Genomic DNA, 22,073 nt, shown 5'->3' with positions numbered 1-22,073 from the left:
CTTTGCAAAACCCACATTGACAAGAGTATAATACAAAATATCTGTGTAAAGTTAAACAACAAGAAAACAAATAGCCCAGTTAAAAAACAAGCACAAGATCTAAACCAGACATGAAAAAGTTTCACATCATGTTATCAGGGAATTGCAGCAACAAACAATGAGCATACCTACCCTTCTACCCTTTTCATTTAACAACATGTTTTAGAGACCCTTCTTGTGTTTTGTTATAAAGTCTACGGGAATTAATAAAGTAGGTGGCTGAGTTTAAAAGTATGTGAATTTTAATTTTAATATTGCCAAATTGCTTTCTACAGGTTCAATGTATTATTAGTTCCAAAAGCAGTAATAATTCTACTACAGTGGCTTTTACTACAGGTATTAACTCTTTCTTGGAGGTGGGGTGGTTAGGAGAACTATCAACTTGTCACAGACTAACAAGAATTCAAACATATTACCCATATAATTCTCACCTAGTTGGAATTCAGTCTTCGCCTTGATGGCTGGAAGTTTACACTGCCATTCAAAAGTATTTGGATAGGAACTCACTGGTTTAGAAAGTCCAGACAAAAGTTTGAGAATCAATTCATCATCCCATGGGTTCTCAACAGTGAAGTCTTAAGAGAAACAGACACAATAACAACAAAAGTCACGAATTTGGCATTCAATGAATTTTGTCAGAGAAATTTTACATAAACAAGTAGAGAACTTCTTTTCATCAAATAATCTTTTAACAGCCTCATCTTTCATAGAACACTGAGCAATTATAAATAAATATTTCCAAAAAACAAAATTAGTAGCTTGGCAGTTATTGTCAGTTGGGAGTTGCTGTGTCACATCTTTAAAAATTATGGCTGAATGTCTTGAAGGTACATTTGGGCTCTAGTAGTTACTTCTAATGTACTCAGACACACTTTCTTTCATTGCTTTTCCACTTATATCATAAAATACTTACTCTACTTGCCTGCATATTGCATATATGAGAAGTTCTTTGGGCCCACAAAAGGGAAAATAAAGCCTTCTCTATACTTGGTGAAATATAAACTTGTATTAGTGGTGGTAGTTTTGAAAGGCTAATGCTATATGGTTATTACTTAGTGATAAGCACACACAAAGCAATTGTACTGAGTATTTTACATTTACTAAGTATCCTGATTCTTACAATAAGTCTCTGGGGTAGGTACTAATATCACCTGCAGTTTACAGGAAAGGAAAGAAGTGCAGAGAACTGTAATAATCATGGTGAGGGATCTAGGATTACAACCTAGTCTATGTGCTCTCAACCACCAAGAAAGACTGTTTCTGTATTAAAAGAAGCTAAGGGAGATGCCTCTTTACTCCTGAGCCTGGACTGACTCCTCTACAAAATGCAGGAGTGGAGGGATAGTATTAGAGTAAACATCTAACACATGGCAGACTCTCAAATGTTAATTCCCTCTTCCAACAGTTGGTATCTTACTGTCTTTCAGAATGAAAAAGAATTGACTGGCCTTTCAAGTCTGTTCCTACTGAATTGTATTATGATGCAGTTTAAGGTTTTTGTCTGGGCTTATGCTATACTCAATGATGCTCAAACCCCCATTTTGAGTTATTTCAGAGAACACCTTTTCCATGTGCTATTATGATTACAGTATAACTAGGATTGAACATTTGTGCATACTTGGAGCACTGACAGTCCCAAATGAACTAGTCTGCATCCATTTAGACTGGAGTCCAGTGCTGGCATCTGGTGGGTTTGTCACGATGTCAAGGTCAGTATCTGTATGTTTGTAAGCCTCAAGGCCACACACTGCTTCCTGGATGAGTATACCATCTGTGGAAGGCTGGGGAGTATGTTGTAAAGACACAGAAGATTCACCAGTGGGGAATGCTTGTTCTGGAATTTTCTCTTGAATAAGGCTAGATGCGTGAAAAGGGTAGAGAAAACAAAAACTTCATGTGATTAGAAACTTCATGATAAAATCTCACAGAACAGTTTGCTTCATTCTAGAAATATTTCTAAATTGCCTTACACATGGATTTAATTAAAAAATTTTGAGACAAATATATGCAGACAAACAGCTAGTAAAATATAAATAGAAATGAAAGACATTAATGTTTTAGGATAAACAGGTGAGGTGTAAAAACATTAAGAATGTACTAGGAAATGTGGGAGGAATAAGTTTATTGTCTACAAGCTGCATTTAAATATCACTACTAAAACCAAAATTTCCTTCTAAAAATAACCTCCATTAATAAATATTGAGACAAACAGAAAATGTCAACCATAATCCACAACTTAATATGCTGATACATTTATACATATATGCATACATAGATAGTTGATCTTCATTCATGGGTTTTATATTTGTGAATATACTTCCATGATAAATCTGTAAATTCCAGATCAATATGTATATGATTTTGCAGTCATTTTCAGGCTTGCAAAGTAATGAAAATTTTGATTCAGCCAACATACATACTTTTAGTTCAGGTCAGTGTTATAGTACATTATTGCTTTCGCTCTAACATTGTCTTCTCTCACTCTTCTTTTGATAAAGTATTATGTTTTCTGAATTCTTGTGCTTTCTTTTTTTTTAACTTATTTTTTATTTATTTATTTGAGAGTGACAGAGAGAGAAAAAGGCAGATAGACAGCGAGAGAGAGAATGGGCGCGCCAGGGCTGCCGGCCACTGCAAACGAACTCCAGATGTGTGCGCTCCCTTGTGCATCTGGCTAACGTGGGTCCTGGGGAATCAAGCCTCCAACCGGGGTCCTTAGGCTTCACGGGCAAGTGCTTAACTGCTATGCCATCTCTCCAGCCTTCTTGTGCTTTCTTTAGGCGATGTCACTGTTAAGCTGTCCCCAAATATAGTGCTAAAGTACTGACTTATGCTCACAAGTATAAGAAAGCTGTGATATAACGGAGAAAAAAATATATATGGTAAAAATCTATCAGGCAAAAATTATAATGCTGCTGACCGAGTTTCATGACCATGAATCATCATATCAACTAAACAGAATGTCTTTAAAAATGTTGTGGGGCAATGTGGCAAACACTGGCACTCTCAGCACTCAAGACGCAGGCAGGAGGATAAGTAGCTTAAGGTCATCCTCAGCTATACATCAAGTTTGAGACCAGCCTGCACTATAAGAGACACTTTCAAAAAACCTAAACCAACCAAACTAGAATAAAAACCTAAAATATAACTTGAGGCCTACAGACCTACAGGACATTCCATCCAAATGCTACAGAATATACATTTTTCTCAGCAGTACATGGAACACTCTCTAAAACAGACCATATATTAGGACACAAAGCAAATCTCAACAAATATAAGAAAACGGAAACAATCCCTTGTACTCTATCTGACCATGATGGGATTAAACTGCAAATCAGGAATAAGAAAAACTACAGAGCATATAGAAATTCATGGAGACTAAAGAGTACACTACTGAATGATGAATGGGTCATTGAAGAAATAAGGAAATCAATAAATTCACAGAAGCAAATGATGATGAGAATACAACATACCAAACCTTTGGGACACAATGAAGGCAGTCCTAAGAGGTAAATTTATAGCTCTAAGTGCTAATATTCAGAAATTAGAGAGTTCACAAAAATCAGTACATGTGAAGAAAATAAAGATTAGGGCAGAAACTAATGAAATGGAAACCCAAAACACAATCCGAAGAATCAAGGAAACAAAGAATTGGTTCTTCGAAAGGATAAACAAGATTGACAAACTCTTAGCAAATCTGACCAGAAGAGAGAAGAGACAAAAATTAATAAAATTAGAGATGAAAAAGGTACCATTGCAACAGATAACAAAGAAATTCAGAAAATCATAAGGACATAATTTAAGAATATGAATGAGGGCTGGAGAGATGCTTAGCGGTTAAGCGCTTGCCTGTGAAGCCTAAGGACCCCAGTTCAAGGCTCGGTTCCGCAGGTCCCAGGTTAGCCAGATGCACAAGGGGGCACATGCGTCTGGAGTTCGTTTGCAGAGGCTGGAAGCCCTGGAGCACCCATTCTCTCTCTCTCTCCCTCTATCTGTCTTTCTCTCTGTGTCGTCGCTCTCAAATAAATAAATAAAAAAAAAATTAAAAAAGAATATGAATGACTCTATGTTTGAAAATCTGAAAGAAGTAGATAGTTTTCTTGATTTATATGACCTACCAAAATTAAATAAAGATGAGATAAACCAGTTAAATAGACCTATAACAAGCACAGAGATACAGCAGTTATAAAAAGTTTCCCAACTAAAAAAGTCTAGGCACAGATGGATTCACTGGTGAATTTTACCAGATCTTCAGGGAAGAACCAACACCACTGCTTCTCAAACTTTTTCATAAAATAGAAAAGGAAGGAATCCTACCAAACTCCTTCTACAAAGCCAGTATCACCATGATACCAAAACCAGACAAAGACAGAACAAAAATGAAAATTACAGAGCAATCTCCCTCATGAACATAGAGGTAAAAATTATCAACAAAATATTGGCAAACAGAATACAAGACTATATCAGAAAGATTATTCATCCTGACCAAGTTAGCTTTGTCTCAGGGATGTAGGGATGATTCAACATATGCAAATTGTTAAATATAACACATCCCACAAATGGTCTGAAGGACAAAAATCAAATGATCATCTCAACAGATGCAGAAAAGGCCTTCAACAAAATCCAACATCCTTCATGGTAAAAGCATTACAGAAAGTGGAACTAGAATGAACACATATCAATATAATAAAAGCTATTCATGACAAACCTACAGCCAACATATTACTAAGTGGTGAAAAACTTGAAACTTTTCCACTAAATTCAGTAACAAGACAAGGGTGTCCACTGTCCCCACTTATATTTAATATAGTACTGGAAGTCTTAGCTATAGCAATAAGGTAGAGACACACCCAAAAGGGATACAAATTGCAAAGAGATCAAATTATCATTATTTGCAGATGGTATGATTATATACAAAAAGGACCTTAAAGGCTCTACCATTAAACTGTTAGCACTGATAAACACCTTTAGCAATGTAGAAGGATACAAAATAAACACAAATCAGTAGCTTTCCTATATACTAACAACAAACATGTGGAAGATGAAATCAGGGAATCTCTCCCATTCACAATTACCTCAAAAAAAAAAAAAAAAAAAAAGTACCTTGGAATAAACTTAACCAAGGAAATGAAGAATCTCTACAATGAGAACCTTAAAACACTCACGCAAGAAATTGCAGAAGACACAAGGAAATGATTGGAAGAATCAATATTGTGAAAATGTCAATCTTATCAAATGCAATCTACACATTTAATGCAATCCCCTTTAATTTCCAATGGCATTTTTCAGAGTAATAGAAAAAACAATCCTAAAACTCATTAGGAAGCACAAAAACCCTCAAATATCTAAAATAATACTGAGCAACAAAAATAAGGCTGGTGGTATCACCATACCCAATTTCAAGCTATATTACAAAGTCCTAGTAACAAAAGCAGCATGGTATTGTCATGAAGACAGACATGTAGATCACTGGATCAGAGTAGCAGTCCCAGATGTTAATCCAGGCAGCTATAGACCATCTGATTTTTAACAAAAATGCCAAAAATGTTCGTTGGAGAAAAGATAGCCTCTAGCCAGGCGTGGTGGCACATGCCTTTAATCCCAGCACTCGGGAGGCAGAGGTAGGAGGATTACTCTGAGTTTGAGGCCACCCTGAAAGACTATATAGTGAATTCCAGGTCAGCCTGAGCTAGAGCGAGACCCTACCTCAAAACAAAACAAAACAAAACAGAACAGAACAAAACAAGATAGCCTCTTCAACAAGTGGTGCTGGGAAAACTGGATATCTATATGCAGAAGGATGGAAATAGATCCTTGTCTTTCTCCATGAACAAGATTCAAATCCAACTAGATCAGGGACCTTAATATCAGACTGGAAACTCTGAAATTGCTAGAGAAAGAGGTAGGGGAAACCCTTCAACATATTGGTATAGGTAATAACTTTTTTAATATAACCCCAATTGCTCAGGAAATCAAACCACTATTCAACCATTGGGATCTCATGAAATTATGAAGCTTTTATTACAGCAAAGGACACTGTGAATAGAGCAAAAAGACAGCCTACAGAATGGGAGAAAATCTTTGCCAGCTCCACATCTGACAGAGGGTTAATATCCAGAATATACAAAGAACTCAAAAAACAGAACAATAAGAAATCAAACCCAATTAAAAAATGGGCTATGGAACTAGAGAGTACACCAGAAGAAATACAGATGGCATATAAACACTTTAAAAAGTGTTTTATGTCCTTAGTTATCAGGAAAATACAAAATAAAAGTACTTTTCAATTCTAACTCTCTCCCATCAGAATGGCTACCATCAAGAAAACAAATGACAATAAATGTTGGCGAGGATGCAGAAAAAGGGGAACCCTTCTACACCGTTGGTGGGAATATAATCTGGTATAGCCATTGTAGAAATCAATATGGAGGTTCTTTAGACAGCTAAAAATAGATTTACCACATGACACAGCTATAGTACTCCTAGGCATATATCCTAATGACTCTTCTCACTACCTTAGGGACACTTGCACAAACATGTTTATTGCTGCTCTATTTACAATAGCTAGGAAATGGAACCAGCCTAGATGTCCCTCCACAGATGAACGGATAATAAAAATGAGGTACATTTACACAATGGAGTTCTATGCAGCGCTAAAGAAAAATGAAATTATGAAATTTGCAAGGAAATGGATGCATCTGGAAAGGATTATACTAAGTGAGGTAACACAGGCCCAGAAAGCCAAACGTCTTATGTTCTCTCTCATATGTAGATCCTAGCTACAAATGTATAGACTTGTGTGTGAGCTGGAACCAAAGAATCAGTAGCAGAGGCCAGTAAGCTAGACAAAAGCTATAAGGGAGGGAGAGGGAAGGACTATATGGGATGGTATTGTATATATGCTAGTAGAAGAACAGATGACAGGGAGGAGAAAGGCCTAAGTGAAGCCAAGGGAAGAAACTGTGTAAAAGAAGGGCTGGCCTTGGTTTCTCACCAGGAATAAATGGTAAGACCCTACTGCTGAAGACTCCATATACTTGGGCTGCAAGGCCACTGAGAAATCTTGCTGGAACTGAGCTGATAACCTCCTCCATGTAGACCAGCTGACAGAAAGCTAGAAAAAGCCACTCTGCATGCAGTCCAATGGCAGACAGAGAAATTACCAGTGAAGATACTCATCAGTGGACACTGCAAGCCTTATAATTGGCCAGCCAGGCCAAATGAGCCAACGGGTTCAACAGTGGCACGACTGTTATGGGGGAAACCAACTGCCCTCTAATTGGACGCACCATGGGAAGTGAATACATCCCTGATACTGAAAACTTAAAACAGGGGTAGTCAGGAGCCCTAGGGGTATAATGTCTGCTGTTGTCTGGCCAAATGTATATACTATGCTTATCAAACTGCCCAGTAAGCACTTCTGTTAATGTTCACACCCTTATATTAATGCTACTCTCACTTTTGGTTGAGAATCTTCTCTTTTCAGATGGCAGTGACCTTGGGACGACTCAGAAGGTATCATGATGATGGAAAGAAATGACTGCAGTGCTCAGTAATGCAATATCTATATCACACCTTCCAAGGCTCAGGGTCTAATGTGGAAGAGGTGGCGGAAAGAATGTAAGAGCCAAAGGAAGGGCAGGACTCCATACAACATGCTCCCTCCAGACACAAAATGGCCTGGTTAGCCATGGCCTCACAGTGCCTAGAAATACCTTCACAAGACTCTCATAATAGGAGGAAAGATAATGACATCAAATTAAAGGGAGACTAATGGGACGCTGGGTGTGGTGGCGCACGCCTTTAATCCCAGCACTCGGGAGGCAGAGGTAGGAGGATCACTGTGAGTTCAAGGACACCCTGAGACTCCATAGTGAATTCCAGGTCAGCGGGGCTAGAGTGAGACCCTACCTCGAAAAACCAAAAAAAAAAAAGGGGGGGAGACTAATGGAGAGAGGGAGGGGATATGATGGAGAGCAGAGTTATGAAGGGGAAAGTGGGGGAGGGGAGGGAAATATCATGGTTTGTTGTCTGTAAGTATAGAAGTTGCCAATCAAAAAAATATATTAAAATGGGCTGGAGAGATGGCTTAGCGGTTAAGCGCTTGCCTGTGAAGCCTAAGGACCACGGTTCAAGGCTCGGTTCCCCAGGTCCCACGTTAGCCAGATGCACAAGGGGGCGCACGCGTCTGGAGTTCGTTTGCAGAGGCTAGAAGCCCTGGCGCGCCCATTCTCTCTCTCTCTCCCTCTATCTGTCTTTCCCTCTGTGCCTGTCGCTCTCAAATAAATAAAAAATAAATTAAAAAAAATTAAAAAGAAAAAAATTATATATATATATTAAAGAAAAGAAATTCCAAATAGGAAAAATAATAATGCAAGTTGATCAGATTTTGTCTTATACTTGAAAATTGTATTTAAAAGATTTTTGATAACAAAAGGTTATAATAGCATAGTGGTGAGAAGGGTTTCAAATTCCAGTTCCATAAACTAGGAGCTCTATGACTACAGATCAGTAATTTATCCCTATATGAGGATCTAATTTCCTCATATAATATAGGGAAAAAGAAAGCTGTTTTGACTCATGTTGTATGTGTATGGGTGCATGTGTGCCATGTTCTGTATGTGGAGGTCAGAGGACAAATACTGTTTCTTGCCTTTCAGCTTGTTTCACAGGGTTTCTTTTGTTTGCTGCTATGAATGCCAGTGAGCTTTAGGACTCTCCCAAGGGCTGCCTTCCTTTGCTGTTGGCATGTACTACTTGAGTTCAGCTTTATGTGGGTGCTGAGGATCCAAATTCCAGTCTTCACGCTTACCTATCAAGCACTTTAACCACCAAGTCATCTCCCCAACACTGTAAGTCAAGTTATTGCAAGAAGTAACTAAAGGATATAATACATGAAAAGCATAAATCCTGGAATGATAAACACTATAAGGATGGTGGCTATTTTTATTTCCTGTTGTATGAAGAACCTATTCAAATACAGTAGAATTTTACTTCTACAAAGTATACTGTATGATAAATCTGTATTTTGTACCATAAAGAGGCTGAAATTTCTATCTTCTCTTAAATGTTACTGATTTTGACAATTACAAGAATGTAAAGCAGAAATTAGGTGTTTGCCCAGTTTTGCAATATTCTACATGTCGAGGTCTTTGTCTTCTAAGAGGATTTGCATTTTAACCCTGAAATGAATTTCACAGTATGTTCCCCACTGGGATTCTGTTACTCAAGCTGCTTCTTGCACTGCTCAGGCTGATGGCTGTCTGTATTATAGATAGTACCTTCTGACTTAAAGCTACCAATGAGTACAAACCTTATTAACCTTGGAGGGTTGGAAAAAGGTATTCCATTTACAACTTTGAAAGTAAAGCTACAACAGAAATGGATAATAACAGAACCAATACCCAAATTTTCTATCCTTTGAGGGCTCCACCATATTTTCTTCACAAGAATCAAAAGTCACATGGGTATACTGCGTCGCTATCACATTTTCTGAAATATACAAAAATTAGGAGATATACACGTTACATACATTTGTGCACCTACAAAATTTGATTCTTCTTTATTTATTTATTTTGGTTTTTTGAGGTACAGTCTCACTCTAGCCCAGGCTGACCTGGAATTCACTATGGAGTCTCAGGGTGGCCTCGAACTCACAGCAATCCTCTACCTCTGCTTCCCGGGTGCTGGGATTAAAGGCGTGCGCCACCACGCCCAGCTGATTCTTATTTTTTTAAGTATCTTTATTTGAGAGAGATGGGGTAGAGGAGTGGGAAAGAAAGTGTGTGCATGCAATGGCCTCTTGCAACTGCAAACTCCAGACACATGTGCCACTTTGTGCTTCTGGCTTTATATGGGTACTGAGGAATCAAATCTGGGCCGTCAGGCTTTGTAAACAAGTGTCTTTAACCACTAAGCCATCTCTCCAACCCCAGGATTCTTTATTATATTGCCTCTCACTATAATTTGAAAATAGTGTTCCATAGTAAGAAGTGCTACCATATAGGAAAGAAAAATAGGGGAAACCTTTAAAATATCTCTTATTAGTCCATGTAAGCAGTTTAGTTCTCTAGTCTACATGATCTTTCAAGAAAAAAAGGGCTAGAGAGTGGCAGGTGTGGACCATGGGAGGTCAATGGCATCAGTCTTAGGGCACATAGATTTTAAGCAATTTGATCCTGGAGACATACAGGAGATTACAAGGCTGCGCCCCTTCCAGAGAGCAGAGATTTTTTTGTGTGTCTTTCAGTTATCACTTCTCCCTTTAGTTTAACAATAAAATCTTTACTGATAGCAGACTTAGTAAAAATATAGCAATATATAAGTTTCTATGAAGTGGTACTAATAGTACATAATATTACAGCCAAGTATTACACTAGATTAAATTTTACCAGACAATACTTCACTGAAGAGGTACTAATATTAATTGTGAGCACTAGAACATTAGCTATGTTTATAGAACCAGAGTGGCAAAGACTTGAATAGCCAATACTGACTTTTTGAAAGATTCTTCACTGATTAGTTTTTTTTTTAAATTATTTATTTATTTATTTGAGAGCGACAGACACAGAGAGAAAGACAGATAGAGGGAGAGAGAGAGAATGGGCGCGCCAGGGCTTCCAGCCTCTGCAAATGAACTCCAGATGCGTGCGCCCCCTTGTGCATCTGGCTAATGTGGGACCTGGGGAACCGAGCCTCGAACCGGGGTCCTTAGGCTTCACAGGCAAGTGCTTAACTGCTAAGCCATCTCTCCAGACCACTGATTAGTTTTTTAAGTGAAAATGCTACAATTTTTTTTTTTTCTATTCAATTGGCAAGCCTATGATAGGATTTAGCAATAGTCCAAGTTAAAACTAAATCCTCTTCTAAGATTTAAACAGAAATACTTTAGGGTGGTGCTTTAAGAAAATATCCTTACTCCTTAGTAATTTCTAGGTCTTTAGACTCATAATTCCATTAGAATATGCTTCCATCTAATGAGGTAAAATTATTATTTTGGTAAGCAATTGTTTTTTATTTTTTGGTTTTTCGAAGTAGGGTCTCACTCTAGCTCAGGTTGACCTGGAATTCCCTATGTTGCTTCAGGGTGACCTCAATCTCTTGGCAATCCTCCTACCTCTGCTTCCTGAGTGCTGGGATTAAAGGTGTGCCCCACCACACCTGGCATTTTAAAAAAATATATATTTTATTTATTTATTTGAGAGAGAGAGGCAGATAGAGAATGAGCATGCCAAGGCCTCTAGCCACTACAAATGAACTCCAGATGCATGTACCACCTTGTGCATCTGGCTTAAGTGGGTACTGAATCAAACCTGGGTCCTAAGGCTTCACAGGCAAGCACCTTAACCGCTAAGCCATCTATCCAGCAATATTTTTTTTTTTTAAGGCACCAGCAATCATATAATTTGGCTAGTATGTTAACAGTTGTTAAAATGATATAGTGGTCCTAGATCTCATGGTATACATAAAGATCTTTAAGTAGAGGTGTTTCATTAGGGATGGGCGAGAAATAAGGACTATAAATGAGTTTTATTATTACTCTCAAAGTCAAATCACTAAAAAATATAAGAAGAAAATAAGATTTTCTCTGTGTAGGACACTTAGCCACACATCAAAAATAATAAAATTTGTTGACACATCCATAAGGGACAAAAACTGGGTATTTGTTGTTAATTAACGTAGAAAGTTATTTTTAGTATTTAAATAATTTAATCTTAGAAGCCTTTTTTTTCTGCTATGCAATGTGGTTGGCACATGCCTTTAAATAATTCTATAGGTTTTTCTACTTTTTACATATTTATTAAGTTTTATAAATACAAACTATGAAGAGACTATCAAAAGAAAAACAGTAACTACAACAAGGGCTATGGAAATGGCTCAGCAGGTAAAGTAATTGCCATATAAGTATGAGGACCTGAGTTCTGATGCCCAGTACCCAACAAGGCAAGCATGACAGTGTGCACCTATAACAACAGTGCTGGGGAGTAAGAGGTTGCCTAGAGCTTTCGAGTGTAACTCTTGGTTCAGTGAGAGATCTCATCCCATAATATAAGGTGGAGAGCTGCTGAGGAAGACCCTCAACATCAGCCTCTGACCTCCCATACATGTGTATAGGTATCCAAACCCATAAAATCACACATACTAACCAACTCCCCCAAACCAAACAACAACTAAACACACTGAATTTTGCAGAAGACAGACATTCAAGGGGTGTAACACACACCTTTATCTTCAAAAATGTGCACTGAATCTGCTGGAAGTTTGTGGAATGGTGTAGATGCAAGCTGGGCAGCCGATGTGAAGTCTCCTATACTCTTAGGACTGGGTGCAAGGGTTTTGTTGCAGCGAATACCCCAGATTGTTGAATCATCCAAATACTTTTCAGTGTGAGGCACTTCCTGTAATAAAGATGAACTTTAAAAACAAGTAGCAATTTTCCCCACCTCCATGAAATTTAACAATTAGGGGCTAGAGAGATGCCTCAGTAAAGGTGCTTGCTTATAAAGTCTGATAGCCTGAGTTCAATTTCCCAGTATCCACATAGCCAGATGCACAGAGTGGCAATGTGTCTGGAATTCATTTGGCGGGACAAGAGGTCCTGGTATGCCCATACCCACTCTCTGCTCCTGTCTGTCTCTCTCCCAAATAAACAAGTAATTTAAAAAATTTATTTGAGAAAGAGGCAGAGAGAGAGAGAGGTTGAAACGAAGAGAATGGGTGTGCATTGGCCTTCAGCCGCTGCAAATCAACTTCGGACACACGTGCCGCCTTGTGCATGTGACTTATATGGGTCTTGGGGAATCAAACCTGGGTCCTTTGGCTTTGCAGGCAAACATCTTAACTGCTAAGTCACCTCTCCATCCCAGTGTAAATAAATAAATAAATATATATATATATATATATGTATATGTATATGTATATGTATATGTGTGTGTATGTATATGTGTGTGTGTATATATATATATATATATACATATATATCGATCGATCAATAGATAGATAGGTTTTCTGAGGTAGGGTCTCGCTCTAGCCCAGGCTGACCTGGAATTCACTATGGAGTCTCAGGGTGGCCTCGAACTCACGGCAATCCTCCTACCTCTGCCTCCCGAGTGCTGGGATTAAAGGCGTGTGCCACCACGTCTAGTGGTTCCAGTAAATATTTTTTAAAAGAGAAAATTAACACATTAATACTTTAAGATAAGCTAGGACCAGCTGATATATAACGGCAGTCTTAAGTACTTAGGGAGCTAAAGCAGGAGGACCTTTTGAGCCCAAGAGTTTAAGGTCAACCTGAACAACAAAAACACAGCAAGATTCTGCCTCAAAAAGAAAACAAACAAACAAACAAACAAACAAACAAACAACCCACTAAGATTGAAAAATAATGGAGCTGAGCATTGTGGCACACGCTTTTAAACCCAGCACTCGGGATACAGAGGCAAAGGCAGGAGGATGGCCATGAGTTCGAGGCTACCCTGTGACTACCAAGTGAATTCCAGTTCATCCTGGGCTAGTGAGACCCTACCTCAAAAAACCAAAAACTAAAAATAAAAAAATATAAAGGACAAGGAACTAAAGAAACATAGACGTCAACCTCTCATTTTTAGCAATTCACATTTGTTTTTAGCATCTACATTTTCCATTAAATTTGAAAAGAGAGTTACAAAGATAGTAGAGTTGGTCCCTTCACTAAGCTTCCTGTAACATCAACTTCTTCCAAAACCTGGTACATTTATAAAAACAAGAGGCCCCATTTGAATTTTACTTATTTCCCTCTAATGTCCTTTTCAGTCCCACTCTACAATACAAGATAGCATTGCTGTCGTGTCTTATTCTCCACTGACCTCATCTATTGGTTCTTCCCCCCTTTCTTCCATTGACATTGTGGATACAGGTTAGGAGTTGTATAGAATGCCCCTCTAATTTAGGTTTATGTTTTCATGATTACATTAAGAATATAAATTTTGGAGAAGACTTTCAGGGGCAAAGAGTCTTTTCATTCATATTGCTTGGTAAGGGATCTATGAGGTTTCTTATTGCAAATTATTTTTCCTTTCCCTATTCTACTTGTTAGAAGCACATCATCAAGTCTTGTTCATAGTGGAAGAGTGGTGAGTTAAACCTTACCTCCTAGAAGGGAATCAAAGAATGTATAGATTAAACTGCTACGGTAATTGATAATTTGGTTACTTAGAAGCTAAGCAGATACCATTTCTTTTTAAAGCTTTACTTGCTGATGTTACTATTTACCCATGGGCCTTGCCTGTTTCGTTACTGTCTTGGGTTCTAATGGTGACTTCCTACAGCCACTCATCACTTTACATCCCTCAGAATACTTCTGTAAGGAAGATTTGTCCTTTCTCATTTCCACCCATTTAATTCTTTTCAACATAGAGATTTTTGTTTTCTTGGGTCATACTTGAAAAAATTTTATTTTACTTATTTTCTCTTTCAAATCTAGTCATTAACTTGGATTCAAGTTGATTCCTGTGTTCTTTTTCTTTTTTTGGTTTTTGTTTTTCAAGATAAGGTCTTGCTCTGGCCCAGGTGGACCTGGAATTTACTATGTAGTCTCACGGAGGCCTTGAACTCATGACAATCCTTTTATCTCTGTCTCCCGAGTGCTTGGATTAAAGACATGCAACACCATGCCCAGCTGGTTCCTGTGTTCTTTTGATATACCCCGTCACTTATTTTTTCACTTTCAGAAAAAAAAAAAATCCTTCCTGGTTTAGGATGCCTTAGTCTCATCTTATCTTTTCCTAGCCCAGTTCCTACAATTAGATGTCTTCAAAATTATAATTATAGGACAAGTTTCAGAGTCTGTCAGAAAAGACAGAAATCAATGAATCAGAACTGTACTTGATATATCCCCTCAGTTTTTCTTACAATGCCAAATACAATTTTTCAAAGGAAAAACTGGAAAGTTTTTTTTTTTTTTTTTTTTTTTTGAGTTGGGGGGAGTTTCAAGGTAGGGTCTTGCTCTAGCCCAGGCTGACCTGGAATTCATTATGTAGTCTCAGGGTGGCCTTGAGCTCTTGAACTCATGGTGATCTTCCTACCTCTGACTCCTGAGTGGGATTAAAGGCAGGCACCTGGCAGGTTATTTTTAAAGGCACCAGCTTATGCTTAGCACCAGGATATACAGAAAAGGTATTGTTTTCTTGGTCAAGGAATTATGAAATGGTGGTACTATCTGAAACCCAATCCTTTTTTTTGGGTGGGGGGGGAGAAGTTAAGGCCAAGCAGTGCATCAAAAAGATTAGAGAGCCAAACAATAGTTCATTCAAAAGAATCTACTATGAGCTCAAAAACAGGAGCTAGAGTTCAGCAGAACTTGTTAGAGAATAGCGAATGAAAGCACCTCTCACTGCTGTGTCATATGCATAGGGTCAGAGTGTGAAAAGAAAGCACACCAGGGAAAATAGGACCAGGGTGAAAGCCTGGATAAAATGGCTTCTGAAGCAAAAGAACACCTGAGCCAACACAAAGGTGATGCTTGTCTGCTGAGCTATTTCCTGTGCTCTCAGTCACATTCCACTGTATGCCTCAACTCCTAGGTCTAAGAAAATATTTATCCTGAGATGGCTAGTTCTAGTTAAAGGAAAAGCTTTTGGGAGGTAAAGATCATGTCAAATCTGTTTTTATTTCCTAGACCTATTATAGTATCTGACAAGTAACTGTACAACATTCTAAGAAACATATCCACCACATAATACTGTATTTTCTAGAAGTTTTATAGGCACGATATCATTTTATGAGCATAATTTGGTAAAATAAAGAGGAAAGGATTGTAAAACCCATTTCACAGATGAAGCAAGAATTTTCTTACATTTGGCTGTGAAGGAAATCTGCTGACTGAGCGTTCTCCAAAGGTCCTGGCTCCTGTGGTCTTATTTTTGGGCTGTGGTAAGCTAGGTAAGATATAAAATTGTAAATCATAAAACATATGGATGCAGCAAACTCAAAAGTGCTGGAAAAATTCTCCACTTATCAATCAATTTAATTAATGGTTTCATAGATTCCTAACTCATACGAAAAAATGAATGTAAATTGAATTAAATGTAAATGTAAAATTATGTGTGTTACACTGAGTTACAACTTCTAGGAGCAAAAGAAAAACTAGGATATTGGCCAGTAAAATGTCATAGATACCACATATCACTTTCTGTTTTTTTCCCTAGTATCTGCTCTAGCTATGGAAACTTGTCTGAAAGCTGACCATGCCTTCTCTCCTTTCTACCACAGTATGAACGTCTTCCATACTATGATACCTAAAATTCACACTGACATCTTTCTTCTCATGGATTTTTTAAAATTTTATTTTATTTGAGAGAGGAAAAGAGGCAGATGAAGAATGGGTGCGCCATGTCCTCTAGTCACTACAAATGAACTTCATACACAGGCACCACCTGTGTAGCTGGCTTTACTTGGGTACTGAGGAATTGAACCTTGGTCCTTTGGCTTTTCAGGCAAGTGCCTTAACTGCCAAGCCATCTCTCCTGCTCCTCAGCCCATGGCTTTTAAACTATTAATAATGAAGATTTCTGAAGACATGCTTACTAAACACTGATATGTCTATTTTCTCTGTCCCTCTGTCTTAAAACATTCTGCAGCAGTTCTCAACATAGGCCACTTCCTTTTCTATGTTATTGGTTCTATACTTTATGAATAGCTGTATTAGTAGATTCATTCTTATGTAATATAACTTTACACTTGCTTTTGAAACAGGATCTCACTCTATAGTCCCAGGATGGCCTCAAACTCATGACAATCCCTCTAACTAAGCCTCCTGAGATCTGAGATTAAAGGCATGCACCAATATGCCAGGCAACATCAAATACAATTTCAAATCCAGAGACTCCATCAGTTCTCTGATAATTTGTAATCAGACTGTGTTCCTTTTTCAATTATGCTTTTGCTATGAGAGGTCCTCTACACTGGAAGTCCTGTATAGCAGTACAGAAAAGAAGCTTGCTTACAAGACTCCTGGTCATATGGTCAAAAGGCTCGTAAGTGGCAGAACTGGGACTGCAACTCAGACTGGCTCATGAGTCCTCCATATTCTCTCTATTATGCTTCTTCTCTAGTTGCCTCTGCAGCATCCTATGACCCTTTGACAATATGTAAACCTCAACATTACTTTAACTAGGAGTTTCTTTACCCATAATTTTCTTTGTTCCCATCTTCAAAAATGGGAAAAGCAGATGATAAAGACATGATTTTATCAACTCCCCAAGCAGCAGAAGATTCTGCATTTTCTGCAAAATAAAAGAAATAACATTTCATTATTGTTCAGAAAAATAAAATTATCCTTTAGACCAAAGTTCACGTTAAAGTTTAACAGTTTATTTCTTATTCAGAAAAAGAAGCAAGATAACAGTTTAAAAACAGTAGGTACTAGGCAGCAAGACAAACACTTTATAGTGAGATGAAGTGATATAACCATGCGCACTGAGTCAAGCACTCAGGCTGTCATCCCGAGATCTTGTCAGATATAAACAGTAGCACTCATTGTTCTCCTGCAATAGTACTACAGATATCCAACTTGTTTTAAGGAGAAAAAAAATTTAACCTTTTAGCTTCATATTTCCAGCCTTTTCAATTCTAACGAGATCTGACTTATGTTTATTATGACCTCCAACTCCCGGTATGAATCCTGAGTCTAGACAAGTGGGTAACACTAGGCTCCCCCCAGCCATTTTTATACTATGAGGGGCTAAAGTCTCACCTAGGGAACTTAGCCTTTCCAGACCATTCCTTCCTATGGAGAATTTATCTTTCTCTAGCACTTACTACTATAAGAAAAATATTATCACACATTGCAACCATTTTTATTTTATACAGCCTGTGCTCCTATGTGACACAATTATCAAGGGCAAAGTCATGTCTTATATAATTCTTGATAATGCCTATGGCAACCTCCTGAGATACTGTGTACTCAATGGCTTTTAAATAAATTATTACTTTGGAACTGGGCTTCAAATGCATTTTCATTTTGATCTAGGCATGGCCATTCATCTTTGTCATCAGAAATGTCAGGAAGTGTAGGAGCCTGAAACATATTCATGATGAAACCTTAAAGGAAAAGAAAGAATATCTGTCAATAAGTTGCAAAAGAAATCTTCAGTAATTTGCTGTTGGTAGCCACACGCAAATAAAATGCTGTACCTAATGCTTCCTTGGTGTGCACGGTTGGTGATGGCTGTATTTTGGACGGCGTTGCTTGAACCATTCCCAGTGATGTATTTGGAGTTGTGTGAAAAGAACTAACGTTTGCAACCTTATGTGTTTCACCTGCTGACAAGGGAGGAGGACAAAAATGTATTACTAGCATGCCAAGCAGAACATACCAGAAAGCACAAAGGTAACAACGTACTAGTTAAACCAGTCTACTGCTGTCAATAAATATCACTAAGGATTTCCATTATCATAGTGCCTTCATATAGTTCAAATTTAGTTTTGTAACAGTACCATGAAGTAGGTAAGGCAGAAAAGAAAAACAAAACAAAACCCAACTTCATACCAAAGGAGGTTTGTCATAAATAGTAGCCTTTGCTCAAAATCCCAAGTACTATGTGCTCATGGTCACATTGTAAATCCTTTTTCCATTTCATTAGCTAATATATAAGGCCCATCACAGCCTAGTCCCTGTTTTTAGGCCTTAATATCTTCCTCCTCCCCCTGTTTACCTTGTTGCTTATCTTTGGTTCTTAGAACATACAGAAATTCCTGCCTGAGGGCTCTGCACTTGCAGTTCCTTCTACTAGAAACAGGTTTTCTAACTTAGCTGCATAGGTTCTGTTCTCCAGTCCTTTACCTATCACTTCCATTAGTCTCTTCCAGGCACCTTCTTTGAAATCCAACCATCTAACCCTAATATTAACATTTCCTTTCCTGTGGGGATGTTCGTATTGTTGCTCCTAACTACATCTATAACTACTTAGAAGTAAGCCTTACACCTACTGAGCATAAACTAAGTCTTAATTGAATGAATGAATTTCTATATCCACTGAACAGTCAGTAGGAAAGATGTCATAGTCACATAGGGAGAGGAAGTAAATACCCAAGCAGTATCTTATTTAATGTATAAAATTATCTCCTATGAAAATATCCACACTACAGTACAAACAGAAATACAGCAATCTCAATTAAACTATGAAATCAGCTTTTCCATCTAACACACTAAAGATGACTCAATTCAGATTAATATGCCAAAAAATTAATAGAAAAATGCCCACAACTTAAGTTTTCAAAAGATTCTGAACTAGTAGGATGGGACTACTTTTTATATAAAATGGCCTGGGGTGAAATTACTCATCTTCTGAGGAAGAAAGCTAACATGTTTAGTTAGGTCTGAAGCCTTCCTATACCACAGTCTCAATATAGACTGAGTTAACCCAAACAAACTGAAGTAGTTGTTACAATGAAATCTTACCTTCTTTTGTTCCTGCTCTACTCTGTAGCTTGAATTCACGAATGTTTTGGCTCATACACCTAGAAAAGAAACTCTTGAGACATACTATATAGTAAAAGTGCTTTAGATATTGGAATTTCAAACTAACTCTCAAGAAATAACAATAAATTAATCAACAATTATAAGCCTGTTTGTTAAACATATATATATATATATATATATATTTTTTTTTTTTTCCTCTATGTGGCAAGGCTGGACAATGATTTCTCTAATTCAAATGTACTTGCTTAAAACACAGTTCTTGGCAGTAGACCTAATAGAGAAATTGGTGTTTAAGAGGAACCTTCCCCAGTGATGAGTCTACAACCACTAGCTAATTAAAGTTGTGTGTGCATGTGAGAAGTCACTTACAGCTTGTGTTTAAATATGCTGGGGCAGCAGACATCATCTGCCTACTAGTACTAGAATTCTCTTCAAGAGCCCTGTTAAGATGCTAAGTAAAAAGTAAAAAGTACGTATAGTTTTACAAATTCCTACCAAAGGTTAAAAGTGAGCTAAATGAAGATAAAAATGTAAACCAAGCAAAAATGTGACACTATTTTTGAAATCTAGCAATGTCCTTCAAAATTGGGGAGTACTGTAGAAACAGATCTTGGGACACAGAATCATGGATCTTGATCCCAAACTGCTCTTGTGGAAGTACAGAGGGAACCTGAGAATAATGTCAAGAAACTGTTTGGATAGTAATACTGGCTGTAGGTACTCAAGTAGTTAGCAAAGGCAATTTCAATTTACAGCTATATATGCTTAAGGTATAAAGAGACTGTTGAAAGTTTATGATTCAAAAGTGTAAAGTAAAACAATTATAAAATAAGCATGAAGTATAAAAGATTTGGTGTTAACATTTTGAGAATGTATTTTCAACATACTTTAAAAGACTGGAATCATTTATCTTTTACATACTATCCTTGATTATAGATCATGAAAAGCTACAAATGTCATTTTTATCACTATTTCTTCTAGGACAACACTTGGCTTACCTGGAGTCTGTCACCGGCTGGGTAGCTGGATCAAGAGGAGTTGGCTGACCGACGGATGGGTTCACCAAAGCATTTGCCAAAAGAGAAACAGGTGCGTCCCTGGATTTCTCTCCTCCGTTCTTTGGGGTCTGTTGATTGGTAGCTGGAAGTACCACAGCTCTCGTTTTCTGCTGGGGGTCTATATTTGGTCCCATACATTCTGGATTAACCTTCCACGTCAAACAAAAAAAAAAAAAAAAAAAAAAGGAAATTTAAAATTACTAATTAATAATTAAAGCTTTTCAAAGCATGAAGTCTCTTACCCCTTCAGCTTTGTTTGTTTGTTTTTCAAGGTAGGGTTTCATATAGCCCAGGCTGTCCTCAAACTCACAGTGATTTTGCTACCTCTGCCTCCCACGTGCTGGGATTAAAGGTGTGCACCACCATGCCCAGCTCCCTTCTGCTTTTTATAGAGTATATAGCTGTAACAAAAAAATACAAGCCTAGGAATTGGGGAGATGCTCTGTTGGTAAAGTGCTTGCTATGCAAGCATCAGATCCTGAGTCTGGATCCCTAATATCCATGTAAAATGCTAGGCATGGTGACATGTTCCTGTAACTTCAGTGCTGGGGATGCAGAGACAAGAGGAGCCCTAGGACTTGCTGGATAACCCAGTCAGTGAGCTCTGGATTTAGTGAGAAATCCTGTGTAAATAATAAAGTAGACAAGCAAAGCAAGAATACACATGCTCCAACTCGCATAGAAATAAGTATACATACATTAAAAAAAAACAGCCAGGCACATGCCTTTAATCCCAGCACTTGGGAGGCAGAGGTGGGAGGATCGCCATGAGTTCGAGGCCACCCTGAGACTCCAGGTCAGCCTGGGCTAGAGTGAGATTCTACCTCAGAAAACAAACAAACAAACAAAAAAATCACAAAAGTGTGTCTGATGTCTGTATGATGGATTGTTTGTACTTCTTAACCATGGACACAGCTGGCAGCTCATATTTTTATCCACCAAAAAAATAATTAGCCTCTCTAGTCATTTAAGTATTGAAGAAGTATCTTAGGGAGTTGGAGAAAGGCTCAGTGTTTGCAGTGCAAGCATGAGTACCTGAGTGCAGATCTTCAAAACCTAGGTAGTCAAGTCACACAAGCATGTCTGTTCTTTCAACATGTGTCCACAGCAAAATGGAGGCAGAGACACAAAATCTCCCAAAACAATATGAACCAGCTGGCCCAGAAAACAAAGTGGTAAATGAGAGACTCAAGAAAGGTAGAAGGCAAGGACCAGCATCCAAGGTTGTCCTCTGACCCCCACACAAGTACCTGCACTCAGACACATGAACACATGCAAAGAAGTACCTTAACTGGGCATAGTGGTTCATGCCTGCAATCTTAGCATTCAGGAGGCTGGGGTTGGATTTGAGACCTACTCCATGGAAGGGAATTCATGCCTGGTAATGGGAAACCTAACCAAAGGCCTTTAGCTGGGGAGGTCATAAGCCCTGGGGTGGGAGGGAACTACTATCATTGTCTGGATAAATGGATATATTATATCCACCAAAACTGCCCTGTAAGTATTTATGCCCATAT

At 38.1% G+C, this 22,073-nt stretch overlaps 1 protein-coding gene across 2 annotated transcripts in view; it reads right to left on the bottom strand.

Moving 5' to 3' along the window:
- Positions 1-22,073, bottom strand: part of Bub1 (BUB1 mitotic checkpoint serine/threonine kinase) — a 50,950-nt gene that overhangs the window by 9,160 nt on the left and 19,717 nt on the right. Inside the window, exons 10-19 of one of the 2 annotated variants that reach the window (XM_045148193.1) lie at positions 20,497-20,705; positions 19,478-19,536; positions 18,211-18,339; positions 18,007-18,117; positions 17,204-17,300; positions 15,872-15,953; positions 12,263-12,437; positions 9,444-9,531; positions 1,658-1,896; positions 471-614 (exon numbers count right to left, since the gene is read on the bottom strand). In XM_045148193.1, the coding sequence (XP_045004128.1) occupies positions 471-614; positions 1,658-1,896; positions 9,444-9,531; positions 12,263-12,437; positions 15,872-15,953; positions 17,204-17,300; positions 18,007-18,117; positions 18,211-18,339; positions 19,478-19,536; positions 20,497-20,705 (1,333 nt within the window). The remainder of the gene's footprint in view (positions 1-470; positions 615-1,657; positions 1,897-9,443; positions 9,532-12,262; positions 12,438-15,871; positions 15,954-17,203; positions 17,301-18,006; positions 18,118-18,210; positions 18,340-19,477; positions 19,537-20,496; positions 20,706-22,073) is intronic. The other variant, XM_045148194.1, reaches the window with a different exon arrangement.

The sequence above is a fragment of the Jaculus jaculus genome, chromosome 4 (assembly GCF_020740685.1).
Source record: "Jaculus jaculus isolate mJacJac1 chromosome 4, mJacJac1.mat.Y.cur, whole genome shotgun sequence".
Taxonomy (NCBI): domain Eukaryota; kingdom Metazoa; phylum Chordata; class Mammalia; order Rodentia; family Dipodidae; genus Jaculus; species Jaculus jaculus.
The sequence above is the reverse complement of the archived record's forward strand: the minus strand, read 5'-3'. Positions and strand labels throughout refer to the sequence as shown.